Raw genomic sequence first — 23,762 nt, forward strand, 5'->3', positions numbered from 1 at the left:
GGTTCAATTGCTGATTCATCCCAAGCCTCATGACCTAAAGTTTCCACCAATGGTCCCAGTCCCAGCTGGTACAACGCAAGGGGAGCACTCTAGTTTGAACTTTCTTGGGTTAATCAGATTAAGCTGGGAAAGTGGGATCACCTCAGGGACCGGAGATCGCCAAGTAAACCACATTGGTACAGCATGTGTATGTTGGGGAAGCAAAAGGATGAGAACAGTGGAAATGGGGTGGGGTTTATCATAGGGTTACCCTAAAAATTCAAGTATGCTATTCCTAGAAAAGGGAGGTTTATAGGCAGACTAAAAAAATTCAAATGTACCTATAAGGCACTTCATTAGATGCTGGACAGAAAGATATTTTTGTAACTCTAGAAACATTTAGGGTGAACATTTATTTATTTATTTATTTTATGACCAGCATCATAAGACAGGCCAGTTGGTTCAGGAATTGACTTTCTTGCCCGTGACAAAAAATATGTACCTACTCCATAGTCCTTCATTAGAAGTTTTAGACTCTAAATCCCTGGGGCCCAATGATAGCGTGGCTTTTGCTGATTCCCAGGAGATTTCCTGCAGCCCTAGGAGATTCCACTTTCTGCTATTAGCTGAGCAGAATGCTCTGGAGTTCTACTTCTCCTCTTTCTTGAGTCACAGAGATTCACAATCAGAAGGAACTATTATTAGAAAGTCCCAAGTGTCACGGAGGACTTTGACTTTCAAAAGTGCTATTTTTTGTAATTGCCCACTGTGAATCAGAAGCCACTGATTTATCTTTTAAAGTTATTTAAATTTCATACCAACATCAATTCTTTAAATAAAATATAGCAACCAAGTTTAAAATACAATTTATTTTTCTAGAGGTAACTCTTTCAAGCAGAAGACAGATAATGGGGAAATACATATTTGGTTATCTTCTTATTTTTAAAAAATCAGCATCTATATTTTCAATACTATAGAAATGATGTAATTTCTCAGTTCCAACTCTGACATGTGTCAAATAAATTAAAATATGAATAACAAAGTATTTTAGGCTAAATAGAGATATTATACCAAAAGGAAATATCAAGTCATGTTTTGCTTTAAATTTAACTTAATGCCTAGTGTAGGTTCAATAAAAATATAAAAGCTAGGTTAAATGTAAGTGCATCACTTGAGAGGCAATACCAATTTCCACAAAGAAAGTTTTATTGCACAAAAATCATCTGGGAAAGAGTATTCTACATATATGAATTTCCTAGAAAATAATATTAAGCATTGTATAGGAAATGTTTCCAAATTTCTCATCTACTTCCTTGGCTTTTCTCATCAAGTTAGGGACTGGGTTCTATCCTCTTTAGGATACTTATGTGGGCACTGTTACAGACTCTACCTGTAAATGCCCCAGGCAACAGTGTTTTGAAAATGGCTGTGGTTTTGTAACTTCTTCATTTGATATCCATTCCTTGCTTCTATCTATTGGTGTCTTTTGAAAATTGAAACAAACCAATAAACCAATTTTGTTACAATTATTTATTGAAAGTTTTGGAAAAAAATCACTGAGTGAGTATTAGAAGTACTGTGTATCAAAACATTTCAAGGAATGTGGATCAGATTATCAGATTGACAAGTATGTTGTGCAGAAATGAATTCACTAAAGGCCTAATCTCTAATTGAGATATTATTGGGTTGTTTACTAAAGATGAATGGCTTCTTTGTTCCCTCAAGAGTGAAGGAATTAAAAAAAAAAAACAGCAGTTAAACCAGAGGCAGAGTCCTGAGTTCTTAAAACACATCTAGGCACAAACCTAAGGTCCACAGAGCAATAGCATATTGCAATAGATGGTGTCTTAGAATGAAGAGGGAAGATTGAGAGTGTAGACCTCTATCTGTTTCTAGCCCTATCCCAACTAGCATGACTTTGGGCAGAAATTTACCTTCTTGTTGACTCTATTCCTTTACATAAGAGAGAACAGCAGGTAAACTATAAACTCCCAGTTTATCTGAAAGCCATTAACTAACCCTATAAGGCACTAGATTACCAAGAGGACTCTATTCTAATAATTCATGATATATAAAGGTAATTAGGATCTAAAAAAAAAAGGAAGGCTAAAAGTGCACTTAAGTTGTAAACGCCAAGTTTCTTATACACAAACATCTTTTTCATGATAAGGCTACGGCCCAAGAACATAGTTAGGATGCATCTGTGTCTCTCCTCTTCAACTTGATCCAGATGCCATTATTTGGCCGGAGTATCAATTCTCCTGACAAGCCAAGTTCTTCTCTTTTCTGGGTGGATTCTACCCAAAACTGCCTCAGGATACAGGAAAGAATGGTCTTTTCTTCCATCACAGCAAACTTTTGACCTTTAAATTAATATAAATACCATCATTTTAATGATATACAACTCTAATGTGAGAAATAAGAAGCCCTGTTAGAGAAATAAGCAACTTAATATTTTCATATAGGTCCTAAAAGAATCAGAATCACTTGAGATGCTTGTTAAAAAATGAAGATTTTCAAGTACCCCTTTCTACTCTCATCCAGTGTTATCAGTGGCAGCCCAGAGAATCTGAATTTTAGCAGTACAGAGGACCACATGTTCTATGTCCAGAGATGCACCCAATGGTGAATTGAAAATATTTGAAAAATAATTTCATCTTCACTGGAAGCGTACTGCTTTTCCTGTAACTATTCCCTAAAGCATACAGTATCTCAACTGCTTATACAGCATTTAGATTGTATTAGGTATTCAAGTAACCTAGACATGTTCTAAAGTATACAGGAGGATGTGTGTCAATTATAGGAAAATACTACACCATTTTGCACAAGGCACTTGCAACACCTGTGGTTTTTGGTATCTGTAGGAAGTCCTGGAACTAATTCTTTAAGAAAATCTAGGGATGGCTACATCCCAGATGAATCCTGAACTCATTCAAGCTTAAGAATTACTACTCTGAACTGATTTTTATTGGTCCTTTAGTTTACTATGGAGTCACCAAATATGCTTCAGAGTCACTCATTTAAATCTGGCCTCATTTTACTAATGTCTGCATTTATATAAATGATAAAATGCTTTAGAGATACTAAAGCCAAGAGTGTTCATAATACCTGGTGATAGATACTCATTTCTGAAGTACTTAAACTAGTCACATAACAAGTATCTTTTGTTTGGTTTTGCAAAATAAAATTCTTAAAAGCAACAAACACAAAAACAAGGTTACACATAACCACTCATGTAGTTTTTCTACTGCAATAAATTATATTTACCTTTAATCCCACATCTATAACATTTTAAGACCCTACCTGGGGTGAGACATTTATGCTTTATGTTATGTGCTGAATTGTGCTCTCCTTTAGAAGTCCTAATCCCAGTACGTCAGACTGTGACCGTATTTGGAAATAGGTTCTTGTAAAGAGATCATTAATGTTAAGTGTGAACCTTAATCAGGTTAATTTAAAGTTAAAATGTGGTCATTAGAGTTGGCTGTTATACAATCTGACTTCAGAAGGATGAGAACATTGGCCCACAATAAACAAAAACCCATGGAGACATAGGGAGAAAGCCACCATCTACAAGCCAGAGGCAGGCCTGGGAAGAAACCAACCTCACTGACACCTTAGCCTCCAGAACTGTGGGAAAACATGTACCTGTTGCTTAAGCCAACCTGTGCTAATTTGTTATGGCATCCCTAGAAAACAAATATACTTTATGAGAGCATATTTGTTATATGCTTTGCAAATATGCTTTTGGAATACTTTAAAGCTATAATGTAAAATGGAGGAAAAAATAAACCAGGTTTTTTTTTTTCTTTTTTGCATCTGGGTAATGGCTCATCACAATTCAAAGTAATCCTGGTGAGAAACCTGCTTATCATGTGGGCCTGAAAAGTCACACCCAATTGTAAGGCTACAAACCTATACAGTTTCTGGGTCCAGCAGAGAAGGGGACATAGGAGTATGGATGGCGTCCTTGTGTGTTCTCAGGAAAGAACCGTTCTGGCTGGAATTCCTCGGGATCTGGGAAATATTTGGGGTCTCTGTGCAATGCATAGGGAATGATGACCGCCTCGGTGCCTTTTGAAATCTTGTAACCAGCTGTCAAGAAGTAAGCAACCCATCATGAGACTGGAGCAAGACAGACATTAGATATGAAACACGCTCTCCCTACCGGTTCACTTCTAGAACACTTACCCACTTCACAATCTTCATTAAGTTTCCGGGCAAACAAAGGGACAGAGGGGAAAAGGCGAAGAGTCTCCTTAATAACACATTCCAGATACTTAAGTTTCTTCAGGTCTTCCAAGGTAGCAGGATGATCAGACTTCCCTGATTGAAGTAAGTGTATAAAACGCCAATGAAAGAACTGTCTGGACTTGGGGCAGAGGTGAGAGCATCGTAGAACACATGAATCAAACACCAAAGGTTAAATACCCTGAAGTAGAATTTCGAATATTATACATAATCAAAATACAATCAGATGACATGCTAAGTCAAAGAAACCAGACACTAAAGGTCACTTACTGCATAGTTCCATTTACAGAGTCACAGTGAATTAGTGGTTGTCAGGGGCTGAGGGTCAGGGGAACGAGGAGGGACTGCTTAATGGTATAGGGTTTCGTTTTGGGGTGCTAAAATACTTTAGAATTAGAGGTGACAGTCACAAAGCATTGTGAATGTATTAAATGCCACTAAATTTTACATTTTAAAATTATTCATTCTATGTTATGTAATGTTGCCTTTCTTAAAAATATGACAAACGGAGTTGGAACTTGCAGCACAGTAACCAAAGATTATTTGCTCAAAAATATTACAATATTTTAGAAGGAAGGCATAATATGCAGAACACATGACAAACAGCAGAACATTCTAGTGACAACAATTGTTATATGAGATTAAAAAGCATTTGCAAAACTAGCAACGAGCTAGAAATTGTGGAGGATATAAACACTGAAACTCCTTCAAAATAATTGTGAGCTTTCAGAAGATCATATTTTCTCTCCTGAGGCACTCTAAAATTAAGTCAGTGTGGAAAAATGACTGCAGAAACGCAGCTAAAAAGTTTAGATTGTCTCCATTCTACAAGATGAAGCCATCCCTTGATATGACATTCTAGTCTTTCTACAATCTGAACACAAACCTTGTTTCCCAACCTCATCTCTCAATTCTACATTATACCAATATCCTGAAATTCTAGTTGTCCATCATTATTGGCTATTGTCCTCTAAGCCATAATCTTTTCCACTTCTGTGCTACTGTTCATCTAGTTCCTCCCTTTCTAGAATGCTTTTCTTTTCCAACCTTCTCTCTTTATTTTCTCTTCCTCAATTCTGTTCTCTAGAAAAATGTGTCAGACCATGTGGTTGGTTGGCTAATCCAACTTTTTTTTCCTTTTCACCTTCTAGCTATGGAGAACCATGTGATACATGATTTAAATAAGAATAAGAATGATGGTAGCCCCTTATGGCAGACCAATAATGGCTCCCCAAAATATTTAGGTAGGTCCTGATCACTGAAACCAATAAATGTTACCTTATTTGAAAAAATGGGTCTTTGCAAATATGATTAAATCTAGGATCTTAAAATGCAAAGGTTGTCTTGGATTATCCAGGAGGGCCCTGAATGCCATCACAAATTTCCTTACAAGATACACACACACACACACACACAGAGAGAGAGAGAGACAGAGAGAGAGAGAGAGAGAGAGAGAGAGAGAGAGAGAGAGAGAGAGAGAGAGAGACACGGAGGGGCTATGTGAAGACAGAGGAAGAAGTTCAAGTGATAAGCCCATAAGTCAAGGAATGCTGGCAGATGCCACAAGTTTAAGAGTCAAGAAATTGATTTTTCCAGAAGGAGTTCAGTTCTACCAACTCAGTGATAATAAGCTCAGTGATACTAATTTTGAACTTCTGGTGTCCAGAGCTGTGAGAGAATAAATTTCTGTTGTGTTGTGCCTCCCAGTTTGTGGATTTTTTTTTTAACAGTAGCAGCAGGAAATAAATACATCCTTCATCCCCACCTCCCCTTTCTTCTTGCTCTGAAGACGGTAATGGTGCCTAGAAAAACAATCAGGTGACAAAAGCCAAGATGGTAAGGATAAAAAAGAGAAAAGAGGAAGTCTGAGAATCTGGAACATCTCTCTTGGCATCATCCTGGGACTCTATCTGCAGATTGCTTGCTGTATAACAGAAATTTACCTCCTCTCAGCTTCACCCAGCTCTTCTCTTATCTGTGATCAGATACAGTCCTAGGAAACAGCTTTCCTCTACCTTTATAATAACTTCACCTGCTCCTCTGTGCTTCCAAACATCACCTCTGCCCATTGCTCAAGGGCACAGCCCCGGCTCAAAGCTCTGTGTACATGTGTCTGACATATTAAGCAGTTAGACCCGGGAGGGCAATCACATCGATCTATGCATCCTCAGACTTAAGCCCAATACAGTTACCTGCTAGGAGGTCGACAAATGCCTACAAGGGAATGGATGAAGCTTGCCAAGAAGGAAGATTCTGGAATGATCCTATACAGGAGCCTTTCTGCTTATGCCAATGTCCTTAGAGTAGGCACATCCTTAATGAGCAAGAATGACATTTGCTTCAGTGGACTTAGGACCCACGATAGAACTAGTGAAGGGGCCAAACATACCAAACACTTCATCCAGTTCATTGTCCACTTTTTTCTGGATTTCTGGATAACAACCCAATAGGTACAAGGACAAGTTTATTGCAGCTGCAGTTGTATCATGGCCCTATAAATGTAAATAAATAAAAAAAGGCTAAGAAAGCAGAGTTATGTTGAGAAGATCAGGAGTGTCTATACTAGCTCTTTTGAATTGTCTCTACATTTGACAGCTGTCGTGCAACTATGGAATATAAATTGTTTCTGTACAATATCTCACCTCACCGAGAAACAAATAAAACCATACCTTAAAAGTAGAGATTTAAGCTTAGAGATGGCATATTTATGCCTCAAGGTGTTGCATACTTTGTGGGAAGTGGCTGTCCTGTGCTATTAAGGGGACCAGTTGGAGCCACTCGAGAAAGCTAGTCCTTTTAAAGGGGAAAAGAAGTTTGACCTTACTAAGCCAACTTACCAGATCTGTACTTCTTTACCTTCCCCCATCGTGAGGGTGGCCTTACCTGCCAATAGTATCAGTGGGTATGTGTGTGGTTCTGGGTAAAATTCTCTGCCTCAAGGAGGTGACAGATATCCTCATTTAATGCTAGCTGAGATTTAGGCAAAATATTAGTACTTTGCAGAAACTAATTAATCTTCACAAAAACTTTAGGAAATACTTATTACTACTATTCAGATTTTAGAGATTAAAAACTGACCAAAAAAAAAAAAAGTCAAATAATTTCTCCAGGACCAGATAGCTTGGTAGAAGGTAGAAGTAGGAACTGATCCCCACTCCCAGAATGCCTGAAGACAAAGGAGAGGCCACATTATCCTCCTCTACAAGTGTGAAATGGCCTGGAGTGGCTTGTGATCAGGAGAAGTCACCATCATAGATAGCCTCATTTCTGTCCACTCAGTGTTTTAGGCATGTGGCTCTGATCCTCATCTCACTCGGACATTTTTATGTGCAAAATCAGTAAGCTCATCAAAAAATGTACTAAAAAATCAGAAACTGTAATATAACTCTAGGAGCAAAACTTTTAGGACAAAAAGAGAAATTTTCCTTCATATATGATCTTACTTTTTCATTTTTCCTATAATACACCGTGCTCATTGTATTGTTTCCTTCTCTGGGGAAAAAAACACCTCAAATACTTGTTTTATAAAACAGCTCCCACATTTAATTGTTTGAGGCTTATTCTGCAAGTCTTAAAATATACAGTCTACAAGTTTCTGATATTAATGCCTAATTGCATTTTCTTAAACTTATAGTTCCTTTACAGAACCTACCCTGAACCACAGAGATCATTTCATTCAGTTGGCTACTGAGTCACATAGAGAAGTAGTCTTGCCAAATATTTTTTAATAGCTTTTCTGGGATTTGTGAGTAAAATCTGGTCTGAATGTGTAGGAGAAGTCTGCTGAGATTCCTAGTGCAAGATGAGGCAAGAGTTTATTGAAGCACATTAGTGAAAGAGGGGAGGGGCTGGCACCTTAATAACTAATGGTTAGAACCTGGGGCATAAAAGGCATGGTGTTTATTGTCTGCATTCCCCTCATGGAGGGAGTCACAATATTCCACATGGTGTGCCTCTGACTCAAAGCAAAGAAAAAAAGAATTTTGAAGAATGTTTGAGCTAAAAGAAAGAGATCATTAGGCTGGTTATTTTCATATGTGTACGTGTGTGTGTGTGAATGAGTGGCTGTGTGCATGGATGTGTGTGTGTGCGCGCGCACATGTGCACATGGGCAGGATGGAGATGTAAGGTGCCTCCACTTCAACATCAGATAATAACAGCCAATATCTGCTGCATGCTTCCTATGTGCCAAGCATGGCTCCTTGGAACATGTTCAAAAATCTAATCATCATAACTCTTCCATGAGGCCAAGGCACAGAAGGGCTAGGCCAGGTGACAAGGCCACACTAATACAAGTAAAAACTGGGCTATGGCCCCAGAGTCCACATACTTAATTTCTTTCTCTCTGTCTTCCTTTTCAGTTAATTTAGATGTCCACCTTCTGCTTTAGATTTCTTTTCAATAAAGTGCACTCTTTTTTAAAAAATATTTATTTTTTAGTTTTAGGTGGACACAATATCTTTATTTTACATTTATGTGGTTCTGAGGATTGAACCTAGTACCTCATGCATGCTAGGCAAGCACTCTACCACTGAGATACAACCCTAGCCCTAAAGTGCACTCTTGAAAAAAAAAAAAAAAAAAGAAGTTTAAAACCACTGATTCAGTTCATCTCTCTTTAGCACATAGAGAAATTGTGATTGAGATCAGGAAGCACTGAAACCATTTCACTTGCTAATCAGTGTAGTGGTAGAACTAGAACTCAATTCTCTGATCCTGAACATCACTTTCTTCTATTGTGTTGTAGAACTTTACAAAAAGATTGCACGACACCATCCTATTTGTCTATTTTTGCTTTTCTTATTGTAGGGAATCATCTCCAAAGAAATTACTAGCTTTCCTACTGTCTTTTTCTTCTAGTAATTTTAATTTCACATACTACATTTACATCCTTTATCATTTTGAGTTAATTCTTATATAAAGGGTGATATAAGGGTCCATTTTAACTCTTATGTGGATCTCTAGTTTTCCCATCACCATTTATTGAAACTCTCCCCACTGTGAATTCTTGGCACTTGGTCAAAAATCAGTTGGTTATAAATACATGGATTTATTTCTGGGTTCTCCATTCTGTTCCATTGGTCTTAATGTCTGTTTTTATGCCAGTATCATGCTATATTGATGTCGTGATATATTTTGAAATCAGGTAGTATGATGTTTCCAGCTTTGTTCTTTTTGCTCAAGATCGCTTTAGTATTTTAGGGTATTTTGGGATTCCATGAGAATTTTAGAACTCAGTATTTTATTTATTTGGAAAATGTCACTGGCATGTTTACAGGAATCACATTGAATCTATAGGCTGTACAACTGAAGTGTCCATCAACTAGAATATTCTTCAGTTTTTAGAAAAGAAGAAAATTCTGCCATTTGTGGCAATATGGATAAATCTAGAAAATATTAGACTAAGTTAAATAGGCCAGGACAGAATGACAAATATTGCATGATCTCATTAATATGTGGGACCTCAACCAGTTGAACTCATGGAGATAAAGACTGGGCTCAAGGCTGTCTGGGAAGTGAAAGGGGAAAGGAGAGATGTTGGTCAAAGGATATAAAGTCTCAGCTAGTCAAGAGGAACAACTTCTGGTGATCTGTTGTACAGCTTGGTGACCACAGTTAATAACAATGGATTGTATATTTCAAAATTGCTGAAAGAGTGAATTTAAATTATTCTAACCACAAAGGAACGATAAGGAAGTGAGGTAATGGATCCTTTAACCTGGTTTGATCATGCCACAATGCAAACATGTATCCAAACATCACCACATTGTACCCAATAAATATACAAAATTATTATTTGTCAATTAAAAATAAAATTAAATTTTTAAAAAGAATGCACAAGCCAAGTGCATTGGCATGCACCTGTAATCCCAGCGGCTCAGGAGGCTGAGGCAGGAGGATGACAAGTTCAAAGCCAGCCTCAGCAATGGCAAAGCGCTAAGCAACTCAGTGAGACCCTGTCTCTAAATAAAATACAAAATAGGGCTGGGGATGTGGCTCAGTGGTTGAGTGCCCCTGAGTTCAATCCCCTGCCCCCCACCAAATGAAAAGAATTCACAAGCATTGGCATTCAGATGGCTGTAGCAGAGCAGCCAGTACAATGCTTAGCATTGAGTCACCAAAAACTTGGATGCATTCTACTGTCCTCCCTTTGGAGAGTGTTACCATTTAAAAAAAATTTTTTTTTGCTTATCTTTATTGCAATGCACATATAGAAAGTTTTACTCTTTGTAAATTTAATATAACATTTTAAACTATTTTGTAAAAAGTACTGTTTAAAAATATATGAAGACCAGAAACCCCTTTAGCATTGCAAATTGGTACAGATCTCCAAGGAAGGACTCTTTCTACTCTTTGGTTAAGTAGCCATTGTGGTAGCTAAGTGCTCGTTTGGTTTGTTAGAACTTTAAAAGGAGGTACTGAGGAAGTGAACTTGTGGATTTGGAAGCATGAAGTAATATAGAGAACTGAGAACTAAATTTCTGGTGGCTCTTCTTCTTGGGAAAGTCTGGCAGACCTTAGGTTTTCTTAAGAAAAGAATGTCTCTACTGTGGTATCTACCATGACATTAAAAACTTGTTCTGAACAAGGAAGTTGGCCTGGTACTCAATCAGGTTCTTCAATTCTGTAAGTTCTGATGATAATATAATCTTTTTGGTTATATGGAATTATTTTAACATTGATTCCTTTCTTAAAAATTATTCTAAAGACTCTGAAAAATAACTGGAATTTATTTGTTTTTTGTTTTTGTCTTACGAGGGATGGAACCTAGGGCCTAGTGCAGGTTTAGGCACTGAACTACACCCTGAGTTCTGGAATGTTAATGATACCTGAAAATAACCTGAGGATATAAAGTACCTCGAACATGAAGGTGTCAACTTCTTCTCGAATATCTTCCTGACTTAGCTTGTTCCCTTCGTCATCAGTCACACTTAAAAGCAAGTCAAGAAAAGCCTTGCGTTTATTTTTGGAGGGGACAGCACCTCTACATTCTCCAACTTCCTTCATTTTCTTGGTCCGTTCAGCAATGACCTATGTAATTTAAACATCAATCACCGGTTTTAGTTTAGACTTTGATAAGGTCTCATGACACATTTTTCTATGAAAATATGCTAGCCTCTCTAAATTAATTTTTAAAAATCTTTCCTGTTTTTTTTCCCATTTCTATGAAAACTTAGGCCTTTATTAAAATACATTAAAGCCCCTTGCTAACATTTGGGCATTGTTGAGTAAAACTATTAAGAACAAATTTAATGTCAGACAAATTCATAATTTTCAAGTGCTGTTTTTATAATCTGTCTATCATGGGAATAATCATATTCTACTTAATAGTACCCGAGAACTTGAATAAGCTAATGAGAAAAAGTTTAAGCAGCAGAGAACACGCAATCATTATATTATAGATCACTCTCAATTACATATGTTGGGAGAAAAGTAATAGCGGGCTGATTAGGCAATTCACCCTGCAAGTTCGCTACTACTTATGCCTAGAATGTTCTTTCTTTGTATGCCCACATGGCTAGCTCTTTCTCTTCTCTCCAGTCTCTGCTCACTGTCATATCAGAGAGATATTTCCCCTTCACTGCTACCCCATCCCTACCGCTCTGTTTTCCCAACCTTTTTTTATTTTTCTCCAATTCACTTACAACCTAACATCATAACATACTAACTGTTCAGATTCCTTCTCCTCCAACTTAAACACCACTGCTCATGGGGTATCACATTTGTTCATTGGTAGATTTCCAAATTCTAGAACACTTTCTGGCATTTGAAGAATGTTCATTAGATGTTTGTTGAATGAATAAAAGAATTAAAGTTCACACATTGACTTTCATTACACATTTGAACTTTCCTTCCCAATCAGGCAATTGAACAAACCTGCTCCTAAATGGCTTGAATGAGTACATTCTAAGCTTCTTAAGGGATAAATACCACAAAATATTTATTGTGGAACTCATAGCCTAGATCTTAGTATGCAATTATATATATATTATATGTCTCATGTCTCATATATATGATATTTTCCATCCAGTTTAGAATTCATGAATTATTGATATTGGTATTAATGAATGAAATTTAAGTAAAAGTATAATTATAAAATACAACCTATTTACTATTATACTATACTGTGGCCAACTGAGAGCAACATTTCACTCATTTAACATCCATCTATTGATTTATTATTAATAATTTATTATTATTAATAATCTGTTGGTGGCAGGGTTTTCCTCAGCATAAAGAAGCAAATCTAATATAATTTAACCAAAATTTACAGCAAAGGAAGAAAATATTAAAATTAATACTCTGTTCAGTAAATTCAAATTTGAACATATATTTTCAAATAAATCTTGATTTTTCATAAACACTTGTGTGACACAAAGACTGATATCCTACATTCAAAACAAAATCCTTTTCTTCTGCTTTTTTTTAATTGAAAATAAAATAGTAGAAACTGGTTAATTTTAGTTTTTTTCACAAAATTAAATGATTTGAATGTCCTTTATTTTTGAAAACTACCACCAAACATTTCCCAGAAGACTCTTGTATAAAGATCTTTGCCTCTTTATGTTTTTACGAAATATTCTGTTTGTTATTGCCCATATTCATGTTTTGTAATTATTTGTTATATTGTTTTCTACCCTACTGGATAATCTATGTTATGGTAGAGGACATACATGTCTTATTCATCAGTCTGTTTCCCACCTTTGGAATCGTGTTTGATACTTAGTAAGTACCTAATTAGTATTAGTATTCACATAATTTAAACTTAATTTAACTAGAATTATATTTATATAATTTAAATGTAATCATACTGACCAATTTTTTTACATTGTTGTTCAATTTGACTTTTATTTTATGAGACTTAGGTTCCATGGTCCTACGTCTATCTTTTGTTACACTAACAAAAGATAAAAATCATGGTCTTAAAAAGTTCTGGAAATGGATAATGGTGATGGCTGAGTGACATTGTGGATGACCTTGATTGCCACCGAATTACACACTTATAAGGGTTATAATGGTGAATTTTATGTTATGTGTATTTTACCACAATAAAACAAATGACTTACATTGTTGGTAAAGGTGTGTAGGATCTTAAGGCCCCTTTTGTGTTCCCATCCTTCTCTAAACAAAAAGTACCAAAGATCAAGCCAAAGCCACGGCATCTTCATTCTCCGATGTACCATATCACTCATCCTATAAATAGGATGAAAACATATCTCTTATACCAGAAATGTCTGTTTCTTGAGCTCCTCCAACTTGGTGCCTGATTTTGGTAAAGGTAGTACCTGGGAATGGTGCTGATTAGTCATTGATGCTCATTAGTCATGTTTAGTGCCATGCTAAACAATGAAGAAATGGGGCTATTACACATATTGATGAGGCTTTAAAAAATTAGATTTAAAGAGGAATGAAGAACCCACTACAAAACACCCTTGTGGATAGTCTGTGGTCTCTACTTTTGTTTCTCCAGGGTGAGTTCTCAACTTGCCAAGGCCAGCGGGGGCTTAGGTACTAAAGGTTGAGATGAAATCTGCTTCTATTTAAGGTCCATCTATTCATTTAATCAGTCCTCATGACAAAAAAAAAAAAAAAAAAGAAAGAAAGAAAAAGAAAATGACTGCCTCTTCTATAAGAAAGTGCTCATTAAATAACTGTCACATGGTTGTCCCAAGCAGCTCTCTCCTTTCCAGTGATAAAGCACAAAAAGCCCTCCATGTTCTCTCCTTCAGGATGGGCTTAGACTCCATTCCTTCAGAGAGGCCTTCCAAGGCCAATCTGTAGGACACATTGATTTTTCCTTTCAAATATCAGCTTGATCTTTTCTTCCTAAGCAATAGTATAGTCTGTTAGTTTATAGTGGTTCAATGTCTGTCTCCGATGCTATGCTGTTCTGTGTACCATTATAAAACCAGTTAGAACTTTGTGCATTGACTGGCAGACTTTAGATGTTCAGTAGATATTTGTTAAAATGAAGGGAAATGAGCAGTTGACTTCAAGACAGGATACACCAAATCGTTCCTGATTCTGCCTCTTAGTAACTGAAATATTGCAAGCAATTTTAAAGTAAAATAGTTGGTTACAATTACAAAAGTAGTTACTACTTAGGACAGAAAATAGGGGAAAGGAAAATAATACCAAAACCCAAATGCAATAGAGTGAGAAGTCCATACACAGAATAAGGGTAACCACGGCTGGCACATTGGTATAGGTTCTTCTCATTTTTTTTTCTTATAATTATTTTGTGGTCGTGGTTGTCATAGTACACAAATTGTTTAGATCTGTCTTTTATCACTTAGCATCATAGTGTAACTATTGCAATGTAAACTATAATGTATACCATAATACCAGTATATTAGGAAGCAGTCATTTAAAATTATTGCATAATCTAGATATTCCAAAGTTTACATTAACATTCCTTTAAGCTAAAATACATGCTTAAATTTTAGCTTAACATCTCATTGTAAAACAACAAAAAAGATGCAAGACAGAAATTACTAGCAATAATTTTGAGTCCCAAATCAATAATAATTTAAAAAATAATTGAAAGAATTGCATTTACCTATAGACTGCACGGACATACTCAGAATCATCATTGCTTTGAGCACCGATATTCTTCCCCATAGCTGTTTCTATAAAATATGGATGAGAAGCAAACATTCAGCTCATATATACATCTTGGGTTTATTTTGCAATGGCAGACACTAAAAAGAACAAAAATCTATTCTTTCCTTCTACATTTCAGTATCGTTCTTCTTTGCTTGCTCTTCCTGTATCATTGCTGCTTCTACTTTTGGCCTTCCTGGCAATTTGCTCTGTGACTGCTGTGCCCACTGCCATAGGAGTGGTTGTTCTCTGTTAGGCAGCTGATTTATCAGTAGCACTACCCTGAAGAATTCCTGTCTTTTCCAATCCCCTCATTTATCTTCCCAAAAGAGTGTTATTTTCTATTTGATCAGTTTCATCTTTACATTGTAACTTTAAATACAAATCAATCAGACTTACCACAGATTATATCTAAGGCACAGAGAGTGATGTAAAAAAAGCAGTTAAATGCTTCTTGGTTAACGTGTTTTTCAAGTTTATTAACCAATATATTTGCTTGCTCATTCATGATATCTAAGAATTCATCCAGAATTGTGAAATGGAAGGTGGGTGTTAACATTTTTCTCCTGGAGCGCCATTTGTTTCCAGTACTAGAAATACAATACGTGATTAACAAATAAGAGAGGAGTAATATCCAAAACCAATAGAGCATGAATATAACCAAGTCAACAAAATTCTGAAACAGCTTCATCTACAGATTCTCAAATGCTTTGGTCAGAATGATAAAGACAAACACATATAATAATCACGTAGTTACAAAATATAGATATGTTGGTCATTGTTCTATAATACTAAGAGTTAATTTATTATTCATTAAATAGAAAAATTTAATAATTTTCCTCCATTTCTAAATTCTGAGATTCTAAGATGAAGAATTTTTTTCTTCCTCCTTCAATATCTTAGTTTTCTATTGTTCACATGCTCCATGGCTCTATCTTGATTTCTACTGTGTTTGAATTCTCTTGCTAGGCCAGCCTGCAGAGGATGGAGTCAGAAATAAGACTCTGGATGCCAGGTCAAGATCAAGGTCACTGTGCTCAAGGTACTTTTCTGGGGCTGCTTGCCTTTTCCACTGGCTTTTCAAGATTTCCCTGTACCAGACACTCCTCTTCGTGCTCCACTATAATATTAGGAACTCCGAATAATTCTTCTACTGGTGATACCCACCATGGAATACCATGACTGAGATCACCATACACCATAAACTTGTGCCAGTTAAGGGCCCACTGTTAGCTGGGTCTTTCCTTCCAGATTCTCTCCCTTTCTGAGAACAGTCTTGCTACAGAAAAACAAACAAAACAAAGATAAAAATAAAACCACAAATATAACTAAATTACTTTAGAAATGTAGTCAATTACTAAAATAACAACTTATACATAGAAGTAACTATTTCTACCACACAACTTTACAAATTTATACTGACTTACCTTGTAAGAAGTCCAAGGCCAAGCCATGGCTCTAGGAACTTGTACACATAGGATTTGTCAATTTGCTTTGAACATGTTAAAATTACCTTAGGGAGAGAAAAAATATTTGAGAGATATATTGGCATCAAAATAACTGCAATTATAGAAATACCCGGCTTGAACACAGCTACTTTTTAAGGCAATATTAATAATTTTTATCTTTTCTTATCTTCATTTTCATTTCTGTGCCTCTAAGAAGTCTAATTAGAGTTTTGAACATGTAACTATCATTCAGACTTATAAAACACTCTAGTCTTCTGTACACTTTCCAAAAAAAGAAGATCAAATATATTGAGACCTGATAACAAATATGCACAGATACATTGCTCTTTATACTCAGTTAAATGAAATTTAAGGATACATTTATTACATTTATTCTGATGATATTTCCACACTATAAAATATGCAGAGAAATGTCTGTTTTATTTACCACACACCCACCTCCACATTTTCTGCATTATAAAGGGCCACCATTGGCACTGGGCCTATCCACAGCTTCAGTAGTGGCAGGTGACGGTATTCTTCAGTGTACTGAGTTAGCTGCTGAAAAAATTCTGAGAGGAAAATATTTGATTTTAAATTCAATCAAGACAAGAATTTTCATAGTATTGTACAAATGTTAGTAATTTTGATAAATGCACTAGTTATGTAATTTGATACCATTAAAGGAAGCTGAAAAGAGGGCAGACATGAATGCTCTTTACTATTTTCACAACTTTCTGTAGGTCTAAAATTATCTTGAAACAATATTTGCCACTGCAAATAATATAATGACGTTAGCTCTTATAGGATAATTATTAGTGATGTGCCAAAATGTGCACTTTTTAAAAATCACTGTTCAGGGTCACAGAGCTAGTAACTGGTGGAACCTGGCTTTGTACCATGACTTCAGAACTTGAGATCTTAACCATTATACCACACTGCTTTGAAATGCCTGGTGGATAATATAGTTGTTGAAGTTGCTGTGAAAAGGGCTGGGTCAAATCACCAGTGTCAAAACATCCTGCTTCATGCTATTATACTGCCTGTCTTCATCTGGTCTGACAGAAGGGTCAGGGAAGTTTGAGGCTTGAAGTTTGTGGCTTAAAGGTGTCAAGTTCAACAGCCAGGTGCAGCTCCACATACCCACCTCCAGGCATTGACATAAGGGATTGGGAAAGCATGAAATGAGAGTTTAGAGATCAACTAGAAGACGTTCGTTCTTCAAGGTGAGGTTACTGAGATCAGAATTCCCACATTAGCTACAGAATGAAAGGCGTAACCTCTTGTATAAGAGACAGTGTTCTTTAGAACAGAGACCATATCTTACAGTATTCTCATATCCCCAGCTTTGCTGATCTCGATACTGGGTGTAGAGCAGGACCTCAGTAAATGTTTAGTAATTAAATAATTTGCTCTAAACAAGTTCTAGGTGGTGATCTAGAAATTTTAATCCTTAAAACAACTTTCAAATGCAGTTACTTTTTCAGGTAAAATTAAATAAATAGATAAATAAGTAAACACAACTCCTCTATTAGAAAGTTTTAAACAACTTCTTAAAGTAGCTTGGTTACAAAGTTGGAAATTGAGCAACAGTTTTCTTGATGCCAAAAATCTAACACTTGATGATATAAAAAGTCCCTTTTGTGAATTGCAGTATATTGTTAGTCTCTTCACCCAGAAAGTCACTCCAAGGACAATTACTTCAAATAGTATATAATCAGTTCACGATTTATTTTAAAACTGTTCTTATTCGTTTAATTCGTTTAATATGATGAGACCTCTTAAGTGTATCACTTTCCAGTGTAAAGTTGGAAAGGATAGTCTAGGTTTGGGTCATAAGCCCCAAAGACATAATACTGAGAGAAAAATATTTGATTTTAAGTTCAATCAAGACAAGAATTCCATAATGCCAAAGATTGAAATCCCCAAAGATCAAAATGCCTGAAATCTGAAATCCCTGGTGTCTAAAATCCTAAAAATATAATTCTGGAAAAAACATATTATAAATTATTTTAAAAACATTTACTTACATTTTAAAAGGGGATTTTTATTTGATAAATATATAACACAGGACAGAATTCTTCAGAGATCACTTTTCACAATAAAATAAGCAAAAATTGGGCTGGGGATGTGGCTCAAGCGGTAGTGCGCTCGCCTGGCATGTGCGGGGCGCTGGGTTCGATGCTCAGCACCATATAAAAATAAAATAAGGATGTTGTATCCACCGAAAAATCAAAAATAAATATTAAAAAATTCTCTCTATCTCTTTAAAAAATAAGCAAAAATAACATTTTTATAATCAGAAACATGAAAATACATTAACATTACTCACATGGATATATTAACAATTAATAAGCAAATGAATTGTAATCATAAAGAAATAGGTCAAAGATAATACAATGATCTTGACATATCATATATTTGATTCAAATGGGGTATGAATTCTTATTTTTCCATGTGGAAATATTTTAATAGAAAGTATTCCAAAAAGTGATATTTAACTATGTTAGTGTTATTGTGCTCAATTGACAACTGGAAATATGGCCATGTATTGTTAAATTTGTTGTGTATTTCTGATAAAAATAAAGAAATAAATGAAAATTTGGAAAATTAAGAAAAATAAAAGCTAATTGCTTCCCCCCCCCCCAAAAAAAAGAAATAGGTCAAAAAATGAAATCCATAAACACATATCACTAGGATTTATAACTGTGTACACTCAGTTTTATAACTTTTTTATCTACAGTTTTGTTTTTGTGTTGTGTGTGCTGGGGATCTAAGCCAGGTCCACACAAGGCAAGCTCTCTAACACTGATACATCTCCAGCCCCAAGTGCTGGTATCTAAAATACCAAGGTAGACCACCCAAGTCTTGTGATGAGAAGGATCAAAAATCACAATGATGATGGGTCGCCACATACATATACAGTGACCAAAGAGTTGAGAGCTTGAGAAATTTTTTCTTTTACTAATGTAGATGTATAAAAAAGACATCTGTCATTTATTGAGGATGCTTCAATGATACATGATGCTTACATACAATATCAATATCATGCTAAGTCACTGTCAAATGTGCAATAAAAATGCATAACATGATATAGAACTGCAGTATTAGAAATGACGTGAAGGTGGAATACATAGCACACATAGCAAATTAGCGGGTGTGGAGGGGGTGGGGGCAGTGTGGGTGGAGAAATAGATGCTGCCCTATGTCATGGAATCCAAAGGCTGGGGAGCCTGGAGTTCTGACATCCAAGGCAGAAGAAGAAAATTTGGTCCTAGCTCTCAGAGGGATACCAGTTTGCCTTCCATATTTGTTCTTTTTGAGGTCATGATGGATTGGATGGTGCCTGACCCCCTTGAGTGAATCTTCCCCATCCCAGACTTAACTTCAATCTTCTCGGACGACATCCCCCTACACACACACACACACACACACATACACACACACACATACACACACACACAATAATGCTTCACCAGATATTCAGGCATGCATTTGACTAACATGATGCCATTATCCTGTGTACAACCCTTTCTGGATTCGACTTCCTACCCCTCTTAAGTAGACTATTTTTCAATGAGAATTTTGGTTTTTAGTTTTGACTTTCAGAATTTCAACATTTGGGATTTTACTATTTCAAGATTGTGATTTGGGGAATTTTAGGCTTTAGGGGATTTTAATCTTTTGAGATTTCAATATTTAGATTGTGACTTGGCAATTATGGTTGGCATCCGGGGCATCTGTATTTCTATGCAATTATATAAAATACTATAACGTCTCAGAATAGAGGGGGAAGTTAGCTCTGCCTTTAGTATTAATCCAGATGATTTCTATCAATGTGATTTTCATATATCTAAACATGTTGTTGAATTACTTGTAATATTACTCACTTTGACATTTGGTTAGTATAGTTTTTTTTATTATTATTTCTTCTGCCAGAAAATATTTTGGAAAGCACTCTCCCATAAGGCCTTATTTTATCTCTGTTAAGTTGAAATGACATCATTATTTTTATTTGAGGAATCACAAGTGAAAATTAAGTAATCCTTCAAGCTTTGAAGTCAGTGCTCGGCCTGTAAAACAATTAATAATTAATCTGAAGAAGTGCTGGATTCTGGATGGGATCCATTTAAAATTACATCATTTTGGATCAATCTTTTCAGATCTGGGTATCCTCAATTGTATACCCATGAGTCTCTATGGGAGATTGCAAATATCAGGTACTTTTGAGAGCTTTCTAACTTAAAGTGATTTCTTTTCCTATTAACAAAACATAAAGTATCATTTTTAAAAGGATGATTTCGATTAAAAAATTCGCTCTTTAATAAATACAGCTTGCCATATAAATATGCCTGAAGGCCCCACCAGCAGAGCTTATTAACTGCTATTATGAAACCTTATTAAATGTGAAGGTCAAGAAGGAACGAAAGTATGTAGTAGTCCAGTCATATGACGTCTGGGCCAGAGTAGGGGGTAAGTCTCAAATGAAACTCCAGTCCATTTTTTTTCCAAAGTGGGAGAAAAGGGAGAGTGGCACTTAAGTATTTGCCAGGTTCCAGGGGAGTTTCCATCCTTAAAGCTTTAACAAGCCAAGACAGAAGAAAATATAGGGTTTTGAGATCTGAGTAGCTGATGTGGGGAGAAGAGAAGAGAAAAGCAGAAGGACATGAGTTTGAAAATAGTGCATTCTGGGCTATATGCAAAAGGTTGATTATGGGATGGGAGCGGGGGCATAAACAATTTGGGCAGGTGTCAAAGTCTGGATAGAATTGGGAATTCATTCTCCAGAGGGTGATTCTTCTTCTTTCTCCTACCTGCCAGAGCCACAGGTAGAAGGCTGGGTTGAGCTGATGTGCGGTGCCCGCATCTGGATCCAGTTGGGGTTCCTGCTGGGCAGGGCTTCAGGTGGAGGAAGGTGCGGGCCTCAAGGGCGCAATCCTTTACTCACCTCTCCCGTCCGGCTTCATCAATAGCGCGTGTCCCACGAAGGGGTAGGCGCGGGCGATGGTCGGGATGGGCCTCATCTGCTGCCATTTCCTCGCGTAGCTCGCCACCATCTGAAGGAGGTTAAGGATGAGGGTGGCGCCGGCCAGAGAGACGGCGCTGGCCGCGCCCCAGAACAGCAACTTCTGCCCGATGAGCCCCAGCCAGAGCCCGACCATCTCTGCAGCCTCCCTTTTCGCTCGGGGTTAGCGATGGGGATGGAGAGTCAGCGCGGGTGGGCCGTCGGGGCGGCCGGCGAAGTCCAGTCTAGAGTTCAAGTGCAGGGTGCGGGGAGGAGGAGGAGTTCCCCGACGGTGGGAGGCGGGGGCTGCGGGCGGCGGGGATGCGGTGCTTAGCAGAGAGGGCAGAGTAGTGCCCCGCGGGCTGGCTTCCTTCTACTACCGCCGGAGGCTGATCAGGCCCAGCCTCCCGGAAGCACAGCAGCGGCCACCCCGGGCCCTGAGGACAGGGTTTCCAGCCTCCCAGGCGGAAAGAGAAAGCGCCGCAAGGGTTATCACTGAGAGCTGCAGGAACCTACGTAAAGCACAGGTGCAAGCTGACTCTGGGGTGTTTTGAAGGTAGGTGAAGGCTCTTAGGGCCGAATGAGAAGAACATTTAGGACAGCCCCTGGATGGACCGGAGATCAGAACTCAGGTCGCCCCACCCAGGCGCCCCGGAGCCAACCAGCGAGGGCTGAGTTTGGGAGGATGGGACGAGGCTGCTGGGTGTAGGAGGGTTTTGCGTTCTTTCTAGCAGTCTGTTTCAAAACTGGAATAAAGACGCATCGGGGTTGAAACTCTCTTCTTGCGCAAGCCGCAGCGCTGCTGTGCTCCTGCGGGACTGGCTGCCGAGGGAGGAGGGTGCAATCCTGGCGTCTGCACGGGGTCATTCGGAGCAGCTAGCTTTATTTTCATCCACAGAGCTTTAGGGACACAGCCTTAGGGGAACGACCGTCAGTTTGTGTCACCTGACTGAGACACTGGAAAAGCTAAATGAGGTGGTGATTCAGATATTTGCCAAAATATCCTCCAGAGCAAGGATAAGCCAGAGCCTAAGGGAGTGGGGAAAGATAGGATGACCAGCCAAAGTTTGGGGAAGGACTCAGGGAAAGGAGCATTTGGAAAGGAAACAGCTGCTATGGAGCATACTCAAAATGGATCTAAGACCAAGCCCGAGGCAGGAAAAAGACAGTACAAGGAGATTCTAATTCTATTGAGGCTGTGACCACTGACTCCAGTTTCTCTCTCTTGTGCTTGCAGAGATGCCCTGTCCTGAAGGATGACTTTTCCTAGGCCCGGTACCAAGGGGCTAAGTATGACGTATCCTAGTAACAAATCCCTAAGCACCAAGTGCAAAGGAAGATGAAACTGTGAGACTGTCCTGGACTCCTTTGCTTAATTATATTAGTTTTCTTATAGCTATTGTCGAGGTTATCCATAGCCTCCTAAGAGTGTCTGATATGAGGGGGAAAAGGCTTCTGTCCTGTTATCTTTTCTTTTCTTTTTTTAAAGCTCCTCTGTATGTGCTGACATATAGAAAGTGATTTATAAAATATTAAGGGGGAAAAAACAGAACAAAGACCAAAAAAAAAAAAAGAACTGAATATATGATGTAAGGCTTCTCTGGGAGAAAAAGTAGTTTTTTTTGGTCTTGTTTTGTTTTTTCTTACAGCTAGACTGATGATTAAGGAAAGCACTGATCAACTTCTTGGAGTGAAAATGGAGAAAAGTAACTTACACTTTTAGTGTATTCACTTCTACACTCTCTAATTGCTTCAAGACTTCTTTAAAAACTCAATGCATTGAGCTGAGGCACAGCTCAGTGGTAGACTATTGGTTTAGCATGTGCAAGGCCCTAGATCAGATCCCTGGCACTGAAAAAAAAATCATTTATATTTAATATCTTTAAATATATCTCTTGGGCTTTATCTTCTTTCTCCATAAAAGATTGAAGTGGAGCTGTAAGGTGAATTCCAACTATAAAAGTAGAAAATATATCTATATTTGACTCACTAATCATCTCTTTGGACATAACAAGGCTACACCATATAACCTCTCCCTTAGTAAAGGGAGAGTGGGGGGGTACAACAGGCAGCAGCACATAAGAACATGGGCAAAGAAAGGCTCCAAAGCAAGGAAGGGCGTGAAGAGTCTCAAGCCATCAAAGTCCCTTCTTGGCCATTCATAGTGAGTAGTGGGAGATAATGTGCATAGGTAGGGGGGGAGCAAAACCAGAGAGACCTGGACTGCCAGGCTTAGAACTTTCATCTTTATTTTAAAGTCAATTTGTACAGGAGAGAAAGAGGGGTACCGGAGATTTGGGGGAGAAGGGGCAATAAAATAAGACCTTTGTCCCTTAGTCATCTTTCTGTATTTCCCTTATTGGCAGATAAGGACTGTTCTCATCCTGCTTTGGAATAGTAAAATTTCAAACCAAACTAGACAGCCAGAAAGAAGTGCATGGAAGTAACCTCCTCACAGGACAGCCTTGTGACTA

General features: G+C 37.5%; 1 protein-coding gene and 2 long non-coding RNA genes across 4 annotated transcripts in view; 2 read left to right on the forward strand and 1 right to left on the reverse strand.

Moving 5' to 3' along the window:
• Positions 1–829: 829 nt before the first annotated feature.
• Positions 830–21,963, reverse strand: Cyp4v2 (cytochrome P450 family 4 subfamily V member 2). 2 transcript variants are annotated; one of them, XM_071610477.1, is made up of 12 exons: positions 21,805–21,963; positions 21,232–21,340; positions 16,743–16,855; positions 16,263–16,348; positions 15,235–15,425; positions 14,792–14,861; positions 13,299–13,425; positions 11,089–11,262; positions 6,620–6,722; positions 4,171–4,305; positions 3,895–4,074; positions 830–2,342 (listed from the first exon to the last, which is right to left on the reverse strand). In XM_071610477.1, the coding sequence occupies exons 2-12, from the start codon at positions 21,338–21,340 to the stop codon at positions 2,170–2,172; spliced, it is 1,461 nt and encodes a 486-aa protein (XP_071466578.1). In that variant the 5' UTR covers positions 21,805–21,963; the 3' UTR covers positions 830–2,169. The 2 variants fall into 2 exon arrangements, with proteins under 2 accessions (XP_071466578.1, XP_027782952.1); XM_027927151.3 differs by lacking the exon at positions 21,805–21,963 and having other exon boundaries at positions 21,232–21,659.
• LOC139705260 (uncharacterized) overlaps positions 15,824–23,762 on the forward strand; it is a 33,688-nt gene continuing 25,749 nt past the window's right edge. The window contains exon 1 of the long non-coding RNA XR_011707164.1: positions 15,824–15,877. This is a non-coding gene — a long non-coding RNA (uncharacterized lncRNA). The remainder of the gene's footprint in view (positions 15,878–23,762) is intronic.
• Positions 21,767–22,864, forward strand: LOC139705259 (uncharacterized). Its single transcript, XR_011707163.1, has 2 exons — positions 21,767–21,844; positions 22,526–22,864. It is a non-coding gene; the product is annotated as an uncharacterized lncRNA (long non-coding RNA).

The sequence above is a fragment of the Marmota flaviventris genome, chromosome 3 (genome assembly GCF_047511675.1).
Source record: "Marmota flaviventris isolate mMarFla1 chromosome 3, mMarFla1.hap1, whole genome shotgun sequence".
Taxonomy (NCBI): Eukaryota; Metazoa; Chordata; class Mammalia; order Rodentia; family Sciuridae; genus Marmota; species Marmota flaviventris.

What these genes read in the sequence shown, in the direction of transcription:
- Cyp4v2 (XM_027927151.3), bottom strand. Translation starts at nt 21,445, where the DNA reads ATGGTCGGGCTCTGGCTGGGGCTCATCGGGCAGAAGTTGCTGTTCTGG. An exon ending in ATAATGCAGAAAATGTGGAG is followed by an intron (nt 16,349 to 16,742) that starts GTGGGTGTGTGG and finishes TCTCTCCCTAAG; the next exon opens with GTAATTTTAACATGTTCAAA. An exon ending in TAATGAAGATTGTGAAGTGG is followed by an intron (nt 4,075 to 4,170) that starts GTAAGTGTTCTA and finishes ACTTCTTGACAG; the next exon opens with CTGGTTACAAGATTTCAAAA.